Source organism: Candoia aspera, chromosome 7, assembly GCF_035149785.1.
Source record: "Candoia aspera isolate rCanAsp1 chromosome 7, rCanAsp1.hap2, whole genome shotgun sequence".
NCBI classification, from domain to species: Eukaryota; Metazoa; Chordata; class Lepidosauria; order Squamata; family Boidae; genus Candoia; species Candoia aspera.
In genome coordinates, this window is record NC_086159.1 from 3,163,719 (window position 1) to 3,181,379 (window position 17,661).

At 42.8% G+C, this 17,661-nt stretch overlaps 1 protein-coding gene across 3 annotated transcripts in view; it reads right to left on the reverse strand.

The window, feature by feature from the left end:
• The window catches only part of CELF2 (CUGBP Elav-like family member 2), a 330,160-nt gene that overhangs the window by 177,656 nt on the left and 134,843 nt on the right, over positions 1–17,661 (reverse strand). For all 3 annotated transcript variants that reach the window (XM_063309524.1, XM_063309523.1, XM_063309522.1), the window contains exon 2: positions 16,111–16,307. In XM_063309524.1, the coding sequence (XP_063165594.1) occupies positions 16,111–16,307 (197 nt within the window). The remainder of the gene's footprint in view (positions 1–16,110; positions 16,308–17,661) is intronic.

The window sequence follows — 17,661 nt, forward strand, 5'->3', positions numbered from 1 at the left end:
GGACCGCCTTTCCCCAGTCACATCCGCCTGGCCCACCAGAGCAGGGAGGCAGGACATGTTGAGGGTCCCTTCAGTTAGGGAGGTACATCTCGTGGGAACACGAAAAAGGGCCTTCTCCATGGTGGCTCCCTCCCTTTGGAACATCATCACCCCAGATGTAAGATCGGCCCCCTCCTTGCTCCTGTTCCGGAAGGCCCTGAAGACGTGGCTCTGTCAACAGGCCCGGGGACCCCAGGCTGCTTCGGAGCCATTCAAGTGGCTGGTATGAATGGGTTTGCACCAGGGGGTGTCTTTGTGTTTTTATTGTGTTTTTATGGTTTTTAATTCTAAAAGCTGCCAAGAGTCACCATGTGTGAGTTGGGCAGCCATACACACACACACACACACACACACACACACAATAAATAGAAAAAGTTAAATGACTAATATCCGGAAGCTTCAGTTAGTTCAAAATGCAGCGGCCCGCATAGTTTTGCGCAAGCCTAGACTTGCCCATGTGTCACCTCTTTTGCAGGAGCTGCATTGGTTGCCGATTTGCTTCCCGGTCCAATCCAAGGTGCTGGTTATCACCTTTCAAGCCCTCCACAGCTTGGGGCCAGGTTATCTGCAGGACCGCCTTTCCCCAGTCACATCCGCCCGGCCCACCAGAGCGGGGAGGCAGGGCATGTTGCGGGTCCCTTCAGTTAGGGAGGCACATCTCGTGGGAACACGAAAAAGGGCCTTCTCCGTGGTGGCTCCCTCGCTTTGGAACATCATCACCCCAGATGTAAGATCGGCCCCCTCCGTGCTCCTGTTCTGGAAGGCCCTGAAGATGTGGCTCTGTCAACAGGCCCGGGGGCCCCAGGCTGCTTCGGAGCCATTCAAGTGGCTGGTATGAATGGGTTTGCACCAGGGGGTGTCTTTGTGTTTTTATGGTTTTTAATTCTAAAAGCTGCCAAGAGTCACCATGTGTGAGTTGGACAGCCTTATAAATCAGTTCAAGAAAGAAAGAAAGAAAGAAAGAAAGAAAGAAAGAAAGAAAGAAAGAAAGAAAGAAAGAAAGAAAGAAAGAAAGAAAGAAAGAAAGAAAGAAAGAAAGAAAGAGAAAATAAAGGACAAAAGTGAATTTTTGAAAAACAAATAAATCTAAAGGACAGCTTTCTGAAATAAAGGACTGTCCTTTAAAATATAGGAGGTATAGCTACCGTAGGCATGGGTGAAAAAGTCAAGATGATGGGCATGGCCATGCTTTCAAAGTCCCATCCCTTTTTAGGTGTCCTAAATGCACACCAAAATGGATAGGGCTTCCACTGTGCAGATGTGGCTGCTGTCTTCACCTTTTTTTAACTCCCTACCCCCTGTAAATACCACTAAAGTAATGTATGGAAAGAAGCTTGTTCAGTGTTTCTTTAAAAAAACAAAACAAAACAGAACAGATGAAGATGAGCCTTACGATCAAATGTTTTCAGACCTTGAGATTGCCCCAAATCTCAGTGTAATTCCATTGTTTCCATGGATGGAGAACTTGCATTTCAAGGCAGTTGCTGACTCCAAGACGTCAATGCATCAACCCCACCACCATCCCACGGTCCATCAACCTGGCACTTTGCTAAAAGGGGCCATTGCTCTAGTCTACTGATTCTCACACTTGGCAACTTTAAGATGTGTGGGCTTCAACTCCCAGAATTCCCCAGCCAGCATTCTGGGAGTTGAAGTCCACACATCTTAAAGTTGCCAAGTTTGAGAAACACTGCTCAGTTCCACTTTATTTATTTATTTATTTATTTATTTATTTATTTATTTATTTATTTATTTATTTCAATTTTGAAACTGCCAATAGCTGAAACTCTCTGGGTGCTTTACAATAAAACACATTAAAACATACAGTCTGGATATGCAATCAAATGCAAAATAAACCTCCCCCCCACATATATTTGGATTATATCAGGAGACTAAAAATGTAGGAGTAAATAGGTTTACATCAATGTACGCAGACTGTGTATAAATCACCACCAGAAGAATAGAGATGGGAGAAATCTCTGCAGAGCGTTTCCCACACATTCAAGCAGACTGAATTAAATCTGACACCAAGAGAGAACGAGAAGGGGATTTCTAATTGAACTAGAGACAACACCTAATATTTTGCTATAGAAACAGAAGGCCCCAGTGGAGTCACTCAGGTTAATACTGTCCAACTTAAACCAGCAATAATTTTATATCTCATGATCTGCAAACACAAAAAGAAAAGCTCTTTTTCAACTGTCTTGACATTAAACGGAGAGGAAATTGCAAGGGACAAGGTAATAGGAAAATAGAATTTGAGCCTGTTTGAGGGAGAAGACGTGTGACCTCTTATGGTGGGGCTGAAGAGGAGAAAAAATGTGACCTTTGTGCTTCCAGGGCTCAGTAGTGTTGGCTGTTGGTTACTGTTTCCTACAGAGCTCTGGTATGGAGGGGCCTGACACAGATTTTCATCTCAAGGAAAGGCCTTTTACTGGGAATATTAATAGAATCATAGAATAAAGGTTTTTCTGAAAGTTAAATTGGTTGAACATTGCCCAGAGTTTTTCAGGATGAGGTGGGTCACAAATGAATGAATGAACGCATGAATGAACGAATGTTTTACCCTCCCTTTCATTTTAGTTCCTTGACCTCAAATTGGTCAGGACAATTCCTGTCGTCAGTTTTGAAAGCGACATAGGGTATGCAAACTCTTTCAAATGAAAACATCTCAGATTTGAAGCGGGCTGTTCTGGAAATGTCCTGCGCTTGAAACAGCTCTTTTTCGAGACCCTTCCAGGATGGTTAGAAACAGCTCTTTTCAAACTCAAAGCAGTGGTGGGCATTTCGAGATAAAAAAAATATATTTTGCATACGCCCAAGGCAATATTTTGTTTGATCCTGGTGATGTCTGATGATTTTAAGGCTGAATTCATGCATTGCACTAAATTGTAACACGGTTTGAACTCAGCCACTGTGGGTTGTGAGCCAAGGTTTATGGCAATGGTGGACAACCTGCAGTTCTCGGGCTAAGTTCATGCAACCCTTGGCATACTTTCAAAGTCTTTCTACAAAAGATCAGTTCAGGCTTCAAGTAAGATCTACTGGTCCCTTCCTGCAGCTTGTGAGAGTGCGTGTTGGGGAAAAAGAGAAAAGAAGAGGTTCGTCAAAGAGACAATGGGGACCCTCAAATAATTTTGGCTCTGGTCGTTCGTCTTAGTTTACCCAAGCCTTACTGAAAATATTCCCCTAAAGGGAAAGTGGGCCCTGACAAAAACCAAAACCCACATCAAATCCTAATCTTGCCCAGCTTTGATTTATGTTATGCACAAACCAAACCGCTATGGCTTGGGTAACCATTCTCTGCCCAGAAGATGGGCAACCTTGTGCCTCCCTGTCCTATTTGATGTGCCCTAAAGAGACCGAGCTAGAAATGTTCAGAATTGTTCTGACAAAGTGTGGCTGGTTGAGGATGAGTCTGCCTTGCCAGCTGTTAAACCTGAATTTGCCCTTTCTTGTTTGAAATATATATATATATATATATATATATATATATATATATATATATACACACACACACACACACACATACATACATACATACATACACACACACACACATACATACACACACACACACACACATATACATATACATATACATACACACACACACACATTCATTCATTCATTCATTCATTCATTCATTCATTCATTCTGCCCTTCTTTGGATCCATCTGGCTGGGAAATTCTGGCTGTAATAAGGATAGAAGCACCTGCCTCCTACACATGTACAGAGGGATAAATCTTCTCAGCAGGATTTGGAGATGGAAGTCATGCTTCTATAAACAGCGTGAAGATCTCGGAGGACTAGACGACCTCCACAGGTCCCTTCCAACGCTATGGTTCTACAAAACACGATGCTTCGGGCAGTATCTTTATCTATGCATATTATGATTACGCTCACTTTTTGCTTGCATTTATTTTTACACAATTGTTTACATACCTTAAACAAGACTAGAGGGTTTCCAGATTAGGTCTGGAATGATGTGATGGATTTCAGGCCTGAGGAAGGAGGGAGCGCATTCCAAGGAGATAGGCATTCTCACAGCCTTGAGAGCCTTGACAAGAGAGAGTTAGAGGAGCCCTGCCTTAGAGTTCCTGGGGTATTTACCTTTAGGTTAGTTAGGATAAGTTTAGTCTGGCAAGATTCTGTTTTATGGTAAGAACAATAAAGGACCAGAGTTGGAATATCAGCTCAGCGTGGTTCTCTGCTCGATCCCTTGACAAATAACTTGCAGTATTATGGTGAGCGTCTTCAGCAATTTGAATCCAACCTGATGCAGCGAGGCAGCCAAGAAGGGACAAAAATGTTTCTTGCAGGGCTGCAATCCAACCTCCGCCCCATATGTACTTTTGTGTGATGTCATGATCGAATTATGAAGGGGTGGAGCTTGACCTATGACATCACAGTGCAAGTTTGGTGTCATGACACCACAATGTAAGGGAGATCTTATTACAGTTAGGAGCAGATACCTACATTTTGATATGTGTCAGATTGTTCAAAGTGGAAAAAGAGAGAGAGAGAGAGAAAAGACTAACATTATTTGCATCTTTAAGTGGCTCTTTGAGACAGCCTTCTCCAAAGCAGTAGTTTCAACCTGAATATCAAAATGGGGGAATAACAACAATATTACAACTGAGCAGCCTTTGCCCAGGTATGCTGGTACCCCTGTTGCAGCCTTTCTCGGAGAAGGAGGCCCTGGTGACAGGGGAACTCATGCCCTTGTCACCAGTTGCCTGGACCACTGCAAAACCCTCTACATAAGGCTACCTTTGAAGACTACTCAGAAGCTGGTGCAAAGCACAGCAGGTCCTCCGGGGTAGGCTCTGCATTGGTCCCCAGTAGGCTTCCAGGTTGAATTCAACCTGGTTTGACCTCTAAAGTCAATGTGTTGGGTTTGACCTTCATGGCTTGGTACTTGGGTACATCGGCTTCAACCAAACTGACCTTTCGGGTTCACATACCCCCTGTGGGGACTCATGGGTCTTCCCACTGAGAGTTTCAGGGTGGAGGGATCAGAACTCCACGCAACTCTCCAGACCAGCCTGTTCCTGGAAATCTGTATGGTGCCCTCTTCTTGATATTTAGGAAGATGACTTATATAATTTGACCTTGTTCTTTAGGAGATGCTCATGACAGTATAATTTTGCTATTTTAAGATGTGTTGTATAATTTTATTCTAAGTTTGGCTATGCATTTTTAAACTGAGTCCTGCCAAAGTCTGTTGAGAATTTGGTGGTATAAAAATAACATCAATCAATCAATCAATCAATCAATTCCCCTTCCTCACTGTTTTTTTTTAAAGTATAATAATTAGCATGACCCTTCAAATTGAAAGTTTACAGTCATGTTCAAATTTCTTCTCAATTCACAGAGGTTTCTGGCTCCCCCCACCCCCCAATTTCCACCCTGGGTGTATGAAGTATGGCCACACTTCTTGATAAATTTCATCATATTAAGCATCGAACTGGGGGTGGGGCGGGCATGGTTATACCCTGAAGCCTTTTCCTCCTCCCCCACCCGCAACTGATATTTGTTTTAAATTACTGTGTACAACTGTTTGTTTTATAGTTTAAACATAATTAAAAATTTAATCATGGGACTGTGGTATCTGCCCTAAAGATCACTAATTGGGTGGATTCATTAAACGAAACACAAGTGAAACACTGCCAGCCTGAACTTTCCATCACAATTTACAGTTCATTTACTGTTCCAAATATAAATCAGTGTTAATTCTTCCAAGGCAGACCTGATTATACAGAGTCCTTTCTCATTGTAGTTAATCTTATTCTTGGTCAAGACATTGTGACCCCCCCCCTCAAAGAAATCCTTTCTTTAAAGTCAAAGCTGTATTGTGTGAGACTGTGGAATCCAAGGCTCTTCCCTGCTTTCCAAAAATCATATATTTATGCACCATCAAGTTTAATCTGTGATGTCAAAGACCAACAAGTGCCATTTAAAACCATGTATGCTGGGCTGCAAATTAGCTGATAAAAAGGTACAGGGGAAATCTAGAAACAATCTAATGGACCTTCGTTCCTTCCTCCCTTCGTTCCTTCCTCCTTCCCTCTTCCTTCCTTCTTCCTTCCTTCCTTCCTTCCTTCCTCCTTCCCCCTTTCTTTCTCCTTCCCCCTTCCTTCCTTCCTTCCTTCCTTCCTTCCTTCCTTCCTTCCTTCCTTCCTTCCTTCCTTCCTTCCTTCCTTCCTTCCTTCTTCCGCCCCTACATCATTCCCACTCATAAGCTCTACTGTGTAAATATTTGTATATAATGGCATCTGTGGAAAGATCTCAGTGTCTCTCTGACTGCAACCAGCAGGCCACAGGCCACAATGGGCCCAGGAGATGTTGTAGCCTGGTTGGACAACCTGCGGGTCACATGTAGTCCTGTTTTCGCAGATCCCAGTGCTTCCCAGGATTGTGCTATTAGAATTTGGTAGCAAAACGACTATTTTGGGCAGGGTGAGTTTGGGTTCTTTTCAAACAGGGAAATCTAGCTCATATTAGAGAAAAAATGGACTGAATGTCTTGGGTTCACTCCATCTAGTAGCTACATTGCATTTTCTTCTTGTCCCCTGTGGCTCCTGGAGGCTTAAACATTCTGTAAAAGCAGTGTAGCCCACCTGCAAACATGTTCCCTATCCTTGGGGTTAAGCCTAAGAGTGGGGAAACTGTGACTCTCCAAAGGCTGTTGAACTAAAACTCCAAGAGCCTCAGAGAGCACAGCCAATGGTGAGGTGTGTTGGGAGTCATGTTATAGTTGGGCCACCTCTCAAAGACCAAGCTGGAGTTCAGAACTCTGGACAGCTCCAAACAGAGAACTTGCTTGACCATCTAGAGCCCTTGGGGAACTATTTCTTCTCTAGGGCCCAAACTGCGCCTTCCACTTATCCTCTGACGTGGAACTGATCAAGCCCCATCAACCTTCAGCTGATTCTCACCCTGTATACTGTTTCAAGAGTGAACAGGCACTGGGACGCATAACAAGCACAAAGGTAGGGGAGTCCTCAAGAGAATCTAACTCAGAGGAGAGTTGTCCCTGAGAACCTCATTGGATGGATTGTCTCTGTGTTTAGGAGTTCAGGGATGATCAGAGTCTTTTTCAGGGTTAGCACCTCTAGACTTGCATGGTTGTTTTTCCTAAAGTAGCTTTTTCCTTCTGTTCTTGGTCCAGGTCCAGATATTGCTCAGAATCATTGCCATCTGGATGATAGCAAAGAGATGCGGAAAATCCTTTGCTGTTATCCAGTTGCCTTCTTGAGTTCTCCAGGCCAAATCTGGTGGGCCTATTACCTGATGAAGTTGCTTTCTGTTGAAGCTTGGCCTACTTCAGACAGTGGCCTGCTGCCTTAGTGAAAATGAGACTGGAAATTTTGGAGGTTCCCAATGACGTTTATTCTTCTTGTTCCTTGCGAGGAGATTGAAACAAAACCATATGACCACTTGGAGAGGTATTTCTGTCCTTCCTCTGCTCCTGGATGTTTCAGTCTTCTCCCCCTGCCCCTACCTCATTTTCTCCCTCTCCAAACCCTTCTGAAACAAACCCAACTTCAGTGTTTCATCACAGGTTAACTCCCCAGGTCTCTGAGATTCATTTATGCTTGCTTTCCTATGGACATTTCATCCACACTATCATTTTCTTCGTCTTTTATGCCTTATTCTGAATGTATTTCAGTTTCCATGAGGCATTCTTTCCGATTTCTTTCAAGGCTTGTCCTTTTTCACGAGATCTGTAGCTCTCCTAATCTAAAGAACATTTTCAATGCATCCTTTGCCTTGAAACATCTTTTTTAAAACTCTCCTTCAAAGATAATTTCTATCCAGTGTTAAGATGAACCCTTTTTCTACATTTCAAAGATTTTTTTCTTCTCACAAATTTGTGTTATCCCTAAGCCTGCAGTACCAATATTTTCTTTTTCTTTCTTTCTTTCTTTCTTTCTTTCTTTCTTTCTTTCTTTCTTTCTTTCTTTCTTTCTTTCTCTTTTTCTTTCTTTCTTCCTTCCTTCCTTCCTTTCTTTTCTTCCTTCCTTTCTTTCTTTCTTTTTCTTCCTTCCTTCCTTCCTTCCTTCCTTCCTTCCTTCCTTCCTTTCTTTCTTTCAGAAGCCATTTGCTTAGGGAGTAAAATTGTATTGATCTCCATTGCCAAATGGGATATGCTTCCAATCATCAGCCAGATCCGCAACTTCTTTACTTGGTTTGCAATTTTGTATGTCTGGTTTAAATTTCATCAGTCGGGCATTATGCTGCTGGGATGCAAAGAGCTGGAAAGTAGGATATTCTTGGGTTGGGGCCTGAAAGATAATCTAGCAGGTTTATGCAATAGAGCAGTGCTTCTCAACCTCCCCATGCTGGCTGGGGAATTCTGGGAGCTGAAGTGCACACATCCTAAAGTTGCTGAGGTTGAGGAACACTGCAATAGAGGAACCAAGGCTAGGCAAAAACCTGACCCAGTTTATTTCATTGCTCAGCCAGGATAATTCAATGGGATGATTGGATGGCCAAGGTGTGAATGTCACAGCTATTACATTGGGTTCCAATGTCCAACTTTGGTACAAAGGTGGCATGCCTCCATGCACAATAATTTTGTCCTGGGACCCACACAGTATCTGAACCCCATAAGCTGTTTCTTGCCTAGTAGAATTGTGGAACATCTGCAACTTTCTTCACCCCCAATTGGAAGATGCAGAAACCTACAGGTGTCTTAGCCTGCAGAATCCCTGGTGACAATCATTCATCATACAGAAAGAGTGAACTCTTCCCTGTCCTATTTTCGAGGCCTGGAATTGTTGCTTGGAGTGCTTTGGGCCTTGAGATGTTTTTTGCTTTGCCAAATTTATTTGGAACCAAGCACGGCAGAATAAACCATATTAACAACTCCCTAAGCCTTCTAGAATTTCATCTTTCATTGTTTTCCTAACCTCAGTCTTGTTCTTCCTGAATCTTTGCTTCCAAACATCTTTAGACACTCTCATTTTCACAGCCTGTTTCATCAGCATTTCATTAGCCCAAGCTGGCAAGACAAGATGAGGTGGCACAGATCAGTGAGAGAACACATGTTCGACCTGAAGAATACCTTGCGTTCAGATTGGCAGCTGTCTGAAGCATGGAACAGCTGTTGACAGGGAGTACAACCTATACTGAATTATGTGAACTGCCTAAGGCAGGAGAAACCATTCCATGTCTCATAGATTTTCCTGAACAACAACTCCCAGCATTCCTAGGTGGCATGGCTCACGGGGTGAGGAATGCTGGGAGTTGTAGTTTAACAATGTCTGGGAAGACACAGGTTGGCAAATGGTAAGGTCTGACATTCCTTTACATAATACCTTCCCTGCCTAGGAAGTAGGCGAAGAAAGGGAGAAACTGGGCATTAGCAGCATACATTTTGTTACAGCATCCGTGTCTTATATTTCCTGCTAGCACAATCTGTTTCTGGAGAACATTGCTGTATATCAATGTCTGTGTTCTCTGTTTCCAGCAACACAACGCTTTCATGAGGAATCACAGTGTTTGCAGGGATTCAGTGACACAGCAGAAACTATGCCACAAGCAGAGAAGAATAGAGTGATGTCAGGCTGTGACATCACAGAAATGGAAAAGAAGTTTGAAGCACAGAGCCACTGCCCTGTTTCTTCGAAAGAATAATTGCTACCAGGCAGAATAATGGGAGGGTAAAGAATCTGAATGGCAATAAGATGTATCTGGTAAAAACAGAAAGAGAGAAAAAGAAATTCCATCTCACCTGTCCCCATTTTCTGCTTCCTTACAACCAGGTCAAGCGAAGTAATTAATTGGGCTTAAATGAAGGACAAGGACATCGGTGGTGGAGGAAGACTTCAGCAGACCAGCTTTGTTTTGTTTTGTACATTCTGCTCTGTGCAAATATGTGCATGTGGTTTTAATAAGTCCACAATCAATATTGTGCTATGTCAATGGTGAAGCAGGCTGCAGCTGGGAGGGAATCCACTAGTTATCCGGAAAATTCCTGCTCTGCTTAAACACTGTGATGTTCAAGCATTTAACTCCAGTACTGCTGGGACATCTTGAAGACGACGATCAGATTTTTGTTTATAACAATGACCTCTCCCTTGAAAAAAGTGGGGTTGATGGGAGACCACGGCCCCAGGATCACTTGGACATCTGCACAGATGCTGTATTTGCTATAAATGTGAAACTAAAGAAGGTTGAAAGATGGTATCCATGGCTGAAGACCTGGTTATTTCTCATACCCCATCTTTGCACCACTGCTGCTCCCATTCTCCTTCCTCCCCATTTCATCTTCCGTCTGTTAAGTAAGTAAGTAAATTTATTTATTCGGTCAATGACCAGCAAAATTTAAAAGCAAAAACGAAGCACGATCAAGAAATACAATAATAAACTACAAACTAACAAAATACATCACATAATGATATAGCATTCACTCTGCCATTACTGTATTAATACATTTGTTACCTTATGGGGCGAGCCTAAAACATTAGAAATTATATGGTAAGAACTTACAAAATAAAAGTAAAAATATATATCCCCTGACAATTTATCAATTAAAATATTTCAAATTTAAAAGTACCTTTTAAAATAGGGAGTTATTTCTTTGTCTGGATTTGTCTTACTTTCATTGGAGCAACACAGAAGTCGGCAACTGTACACGTAATGTAAGGTTTTAAATCCTGAAGGAGATAGTTCACGTAAACATTATCTGGAGACCCAGGGAGTTTTCCTATTAGGGGCAAAATGTAAGTTGACCTGATATCCCTATAAAATTTACAGTGTAGCAGGACATGCGAGTGGCTTCTGCTTCCTCTTCACCGCATGGGCAGATTCACTCAGCTATGGGGACTTTGTTGTATCCGCCTTGGAGTAGTGCAGATGGGAGAACATTGAATCTGGCTTTAAAGAATGCGATTCTCAACTTAGGAAATGTTAAATTTTGGAGATATCTTGCTGGTTCCCATATGCCCCTGTTTATCCAAATTGTTTTGTTGTGGGAGCCTATTGGGTTCATTCTGGAACTCCATGTCCTTCATTCATTGGGTGACTATTTGTTTGGCTTGATCGTAGCCTAATGATATTAAGAATAAAGGAGAGAGTCCGTCCGAAGCCAGCTTATATTCTACCGCCTGCTTCCAGGGTGAAGAGAAATTATCTACTAGGACTAAAGGAGTTAAACCAACTGGGAAAAACTGGATTTTTAGCCAATAATTTATCATCAGCTTCCAGGCCCTCACTTGGATTGACAGCATTCCTGTCTCAAGCCTTAACTGGGCATTTGATGTACCGTTGGGTGCGGCCAGGTCTGTTAAGAGATGCTGTTGCTTGGAGGCAATCCTTAGGCATCTGCCAGTGGAATATGCAGCTGGATTCAAAAGTGATGGGGCCAACTCTTTCCCCTCTTTTTCTTCTGCCATGCCATCTCTTCTTGCCAATTACGTCCTCCTCTGCTCTTTCTGTCCCTGTATTTCTTTCAGTTCATGAATCATGCTTGCAGCATTTGCAGGAATTGTTACTCTTTATGGAGCAATGGGGGAAGTCATCTCCTCTCTTGGGTTCCTTCTTAGAATGTTCACCTGACCATAGAAGGTCGTCAGATCAGTGATCATTCCAGGGCAAAATGAACAAGGAGGTGAGCTCTTGGATTACCCCAAGAATGTATAAGGGTAAAAGTAAAGAATACTTGGCCACCAAAACTATGAGTTGACTGTCCCTTCCCTATTCCCAAATTCTGCTCAGAATTCAGATTTCCTGCTATTTATAAATGAGTCTGTTTTGACTCATTTTTCCCAAATGGGGGCAAAATTAAAGTGGGTTTACTTCTCTAGAGAAGGCTGTAATGCAGGGAAAGGTGGAAAGAAACAGAAGAAGAGGACAACCAGGAACAAGGTGGATGGACTTGGTTAACAATGGTGATGGGTGCACCATTGGAAGATCTGACAGACCAGGTTAGGGACAGATTGTCATGGAGAAAATCTATGCGGTCACTAGAAGTCAACATTGACTTGAGGCACATAATCAATCAATCAATCAAACAGTGCACATTCCAACTCTTCTTTCAATTTCTCCCTTTCTTGCCAGGCATCAGTTCAAATTCCACCCAGATGGCTTCCCATCCTCTTCTATTCCACCTTTGTCTCCCCATTATTTATTTTAATTTCACAAGTGTGCAAAAATCAGTGAAGGCTGTAGCCTACGCTATGTTACGTGCCTCATGTTACAGCTCTATCCTCCTTTTGACATGCAAATCTCCATGAATTTCAATGCATTTTACAGTTCCTCAAATTATTGCTCTGAGTTTTATAATGTAAGCTTTTAACAACCACAGCAGATGGTGACTGTGAAAAAAGCAAAGTGGGATTGAATTTGGTTTGTTCTTGGGTGGGAGATCACCAGGAAATTTCAGAATCTCAGGCTTTATTGGGAAGTTGAAAAAATATCCTGGAAGTCAGTTTTTTTCAAGCTAAACCAAGGTCAATACAATAAGTACTAACTGTTGACATAACCGTCCCCCACTTTCCTACACCAGCAGCCACTGATAAATCTTATGCTCCATAAATCCACTTAATTCTCTTAAATTAAAATAAATTAAATTAAATTAGTAGTTTTCCCACATCTTGTGGCAGTGAATCTCATGGTTTAAACTTCACTGATAATCTTCATTTAAATTGCAACTTAATAGTGAAATACCATTCATTGAATGAAATGAAATACCATTATAACAATCCAAAGCCTACCAAACCAATGAAGAAAAGTAAAGGAAATCAACCCTGACTGCTCATTGGAAGGACAGGTACTGAAGATGAAGCTCACATACTTTGGCCACCTAACGCGAAGAGAGGACTCACGGGAAAAGACCCTGATGCTGGGAAAGACCGAAGGCGAAAGGAGAAGGGGACGGCAGAGGAGGAGATGGCTAGATAGCATCACCGATGCAATGAATGTGAATCTGAGCAAACTCCGGGAGACAGCGGAGGACAGGAAGGCCTGGTGTGCTGTGGCCCATGGGGTCACGAAGGGTTGGACATGACTTGATGACTGAACAACAATGGGCCATTTCCTGCAGATTCAGGGCTTAAGCGTCCCTTGGACTGCAAGGAGGTCAAATCAGTCAATCCTACAGGAAATCAACCCTGAAATCAACTGCTCATTGGAAGGACAGATCCTGAAGCTGAAGCTCACATACTTTGGCCACCTAACGCGAAGAGAGGACTCACTGGAGAAGACCCTGATGCTGGGAAAGACCGAAGGCGAAAGGAGAAGGGGACGGCAGAGGAGGAGATGGTTAGATAGCATCACCGATGCAATGAACGTGAACCTGAGCAAACTCTGGGAGACAGCGGAGGACAGGAAGGCCTGGCATGCTACGGTCCATGGGGTCACGAAGGGTCGGACATGACTTGACGACTTAACAACTGAACAACAAGAACTTCTCTCCACATTGAAAAATAATGGCACAATTATGACTATAGCATTTGAGGATCAGATCAGAATGATAAGAACATTTTCAAAAAGTTCTACACAACCCATCCCAGTTGCCAATACTGAAGACCTCTCAGCCAGGTTTCCAGAAAGCTGAAGGAGAGAGAGGTTCAGAAGATGCAGCCTTTTGCTTTTCCTTCAGCTCCTGCCGTAAAGAATTGTCAGTGGCGCCGAAAGCCAAGAAGTGAGGTAAGGCACGGCTAATTTGAGAAAAGACAAGGTAGCAAGCAAGAAAAGCAAAGGAAAAGGTAGGACTGCTGGTTGTTTCAGAGAAAAGCTCTTCAGGAGCAGTTTGATTAAGACCTCAAAGACATTGTCTTTTTCTCCCTACTGACAGAAGTGGAACTAAGTGGGAGAAAATCGAGCCAAACTGAGGCAAGTAATCACATGCTCTGAAATAGAGACACTAAGGAAATTCAAGATGTTTGCATATGGAGGGGAAAATTAGAAATGTGCATCTTTGACAACGGCAGGCCCTTCTAAAAAGCTTTCCGTGGTTAACGTATCTCAAAGACTCCACATTGTAAACCACAGTTAAAGGAGCTTCGTTACAGATAGGCAGCACAAATTTCAACTTGAGAGGGTTAGATCACAGTGGGTCTGCAAGCCAGAATCAGGAACCACGTTTGATAAAACGTGAGCAAACCAGCTATCCAACAGAAGACTATATACTATTTGCATGAGCAAACCAGATATGCCGTTTAGTGAGATTCCATGCAGTATCTGAAGTGACAAACCAGCTATGCCCACCGTTTCCACCATCTGAAGTTGCTAAGCTATAAAAAGAAAAGTGTTACATGAACTAAAATATTTGGAGAAGTAGATGGAGTAGAATGACCAATTTGATTGCAGAGAAGAACGCATACATGTTAGCAAGCTGAAGAGACAGGGAAGTCGTTTCTGAAATCAGACAAGGACTGGCCACCAGAGATAAAAATGGTAACTGCAAAGCTGCAAGACATATTTGACCCAGCAATCTAATGGTCAGTGAAAGGACAGCTGAGGTGTCATGCGATGGAATACGGCTGATAAAGGATGAATGCTGGATAGGCATTTGGTTAGAAGGCCTCCCCATCTGCATATACATCCATCATCTATAGAGCGTTCCTGTCTTCCCCAGTCCCCGTGTAATACTTGGCCGGTGTGTAGCAGCCCCAGGGATGATCAGTGAGTGTGAGTATAAGGTGTATCATGCTTGAGTCATGATAAATAATAATTCTTTTTTAAAGTAATAATTACTTTGTAGGCTAAAAGAAACTCTTTATGTGCTGTGGGATCCCTTGAGCATTTTATTCCTGTGTAAGATACCAAAGTTCAACTCTGTAATAAGAGGAGGGCTAAAGAAAGGAAAATAGAAAGAGCTACTGCTTGCCTGTTGTACAAAAGCTAAATTGTAATTATAGAATCGTAGAACTGTAGCACTGGAAAAGACAAGAAGAATCATCTAGTCCAACCCCCACAGCAGTGTTTCTCAACCTTGGCAGCTTGAAGATGTGTGGACTTCAACTCCCAGAATTCCCCAGCCAGCAGGCTGGCTGGGGAATTCTGGGAGTTGAAGTCCACACATCTTCAGGCTGCCAAGGTTGAGAAACACTGCCCTGCAGTGTCCAATTCTACCATATTTGGGAGGTTGTTGTCCAGCTTCTTCTTAAAAACCTCCAGAGATGAAAACCAACAGCTTCCATAGATAGAGGTTCCTCTGTAATACAGATCTTACCATTAGGAAGTTTTTCCTTATATTTAAATGAAATCTAGGTAGTTGAAACCTATATCTATTATTTCTGGTCCTGGCTTCTGTGGTCCTGGAAAAGAATTCTTGGACACCCTTCCCCGTGGCACCTTTTTGTATACCTGAGCACGGATTAGCATGTCTCTCCTCAGCCTTCTTTTCTCCAGACCCAACTTCCCAAGTTTCTTCATCTGTCTGAATAATCACCACATACTCTTCATGGCCCTCCTCTGAACCTGCTCTTATCTGTCTATATCCTTATGGAAATGTCCAAGAAGCCTACACAGTACTTCAGGTATGCTCTGGCCAGGCTGAGAAGAGAAGAATTGCAACTTCACATGTCTTTGATTCAATACTTGGTTTAAAGCAGCCCAGAATTGGGTTAGATCTGATCACTCTCTCATACTGCTGGCTCTTGTTCAGCTTGTGGCCAATGATCACGCCCAAGTCCTTCACATTGCTAATGCTTCCAAGCCAACGCTTCCTCGTTTTGTATAGATACCCTACATTTTTTCTCCCTAAAGTTAATTCCTTACAATTTCCCATTGTAAAGGACATCTTGCTATTCCTAGTTAATCTCCCTGTACTGTTTTTGAGTTATTTGCAGAGGAGGAAAACAGCCCTCGGGCAAACAGCCCCATTTCCGCTTAGCCCTTGGTGAGAAAAACGTTTATAAATAGTGTCAATATATATTTTTAAAAAATAACAAAATAATAGTGACTTTTCTCATCAACTTTGCTGGAAGGCTGCTTATGGGAACAAGTTTCCAAATCCTTGGAGGCTTTGAGAAACCTTACAACCAGGTTTGAAGCGGAGAGGCAGCCCCCCCAAAGGAACCCCCCTTTGGTCCATGGCATTAAAATGACTGTACCTTTACTTTGGGGAGGATTCTGGCTGCGATCTCGGAGAACATTGATCTGGTAAACAGCTCCGTAAGGCTCAAAAAGTTCTTTCAGTTCCTTTTCTGACCACGAGCGGGGGATCTGCCCGACAAACATCTTAATGGCATCAGGGTCTGGTTGGTCTGAGTGATCCAAAGCGCCATTCATTTTGTTCGCTGTGCCGTTACTAGAAAGCACAAGAGAGAGAGGGGGAAAGAATGTGGTTAGAAAGTGCATTTTTGGAAGACGTGTCTCGAGGCCAACAAGGACAGGAGAAGGGAAAAAACAGTGGGCTTCCAGGTGAAGTGCTACAATCAACAAAATAATAGCAACAGCCGCAACAACAAAACAATAATTTATTAAACTTGTATGCCACCTGACTCTCAATGACTCTGGGCAGTTTACAACAGTCAAAGAAATTTCCATAAACCAATAATGAACATTTGCTGTCATGTGGCTAGTTTGCTTACCTTACCACTGATTCTATTACACACTGTACATTTGTTAGATTTTTATCCCACCTTCCCATCAGAAGTTCAAGGCAATCCTTCCTCCCATTTTTCCCTGCGGTGGGTTGGGCTGAAAGAAAGTGACTGGCCAAAAGTCCCCCACTGCAATGGTATATGAGAAAGACCATGAGCGATGGGGCTCCTTTCTCCATCTACCTTTAAGCCCCTTTTTGCTACCTAAGTCCTGGAAGCTACTATAGCAGATGGGAGATTGAATTTAGGCCTTCTAGAGATGGGCATAGCCAACCCAGGCTGAAAACCCACAAGCGACGCACTGAAAAACAGGTGCAGCTGCAATAGTGGTTGCCATCTTGACTTTTTTGACCATCCTGTGGACATCCCTGACAGGATATAGTGGTTGCTCTTTACCAAGTAAAGCTGCGGACAGCAACTTTTGCTATTGCTACCGTTCTTTTTCTTAGAGGTCCTTGTTAGCAACCACAATTGGGACCAGCAACTCAGTCACTTAGCGATGCGTCACCTGGAGAAACATCACATGACGGTGACAGGCTTACAATGTCGCTTCCCATTTGGTTGTTAAATAAGTCACCATGGTCATTAAGTGAGATGTAACTGCAACTTGCGATTTTACTGCCAGGTTCTCCATTGCTTCTGCTTATCAGAAGCCAGCTGTGAAGTGCGCAAATGGCGACCACGTGACTGCAGGACACTGCAACAGTCATAATTCAAAGGCTGGTCATAAAGTTACTTTTTTAGTGCTGTTGTGACTTCGAATGTTCGCTAAACAGGGCAGTCGTTAAGCAAGGTCTTTTAAGTGTGCTTAAGATCTGCCCAACAACCAACATGCTCCTATTGTAGTTTAGGAAAGAATACCAAATACCTGTGTCCCATAAAACCGTCAAACTCAAAAAGGCCAGCAGCAGTTAGTGTCAAAGCAAATTAATTGGTAGTTGCTGGTATTACCCTGTAAAACCAGTTCGCAGCTAAGATGCATAGGTTAGTCTTTTTTTCCCTCTCTCCCCTTCCATATAGCCATCTATCTAACTCACCTGCATACCTATTTTTGTTTCT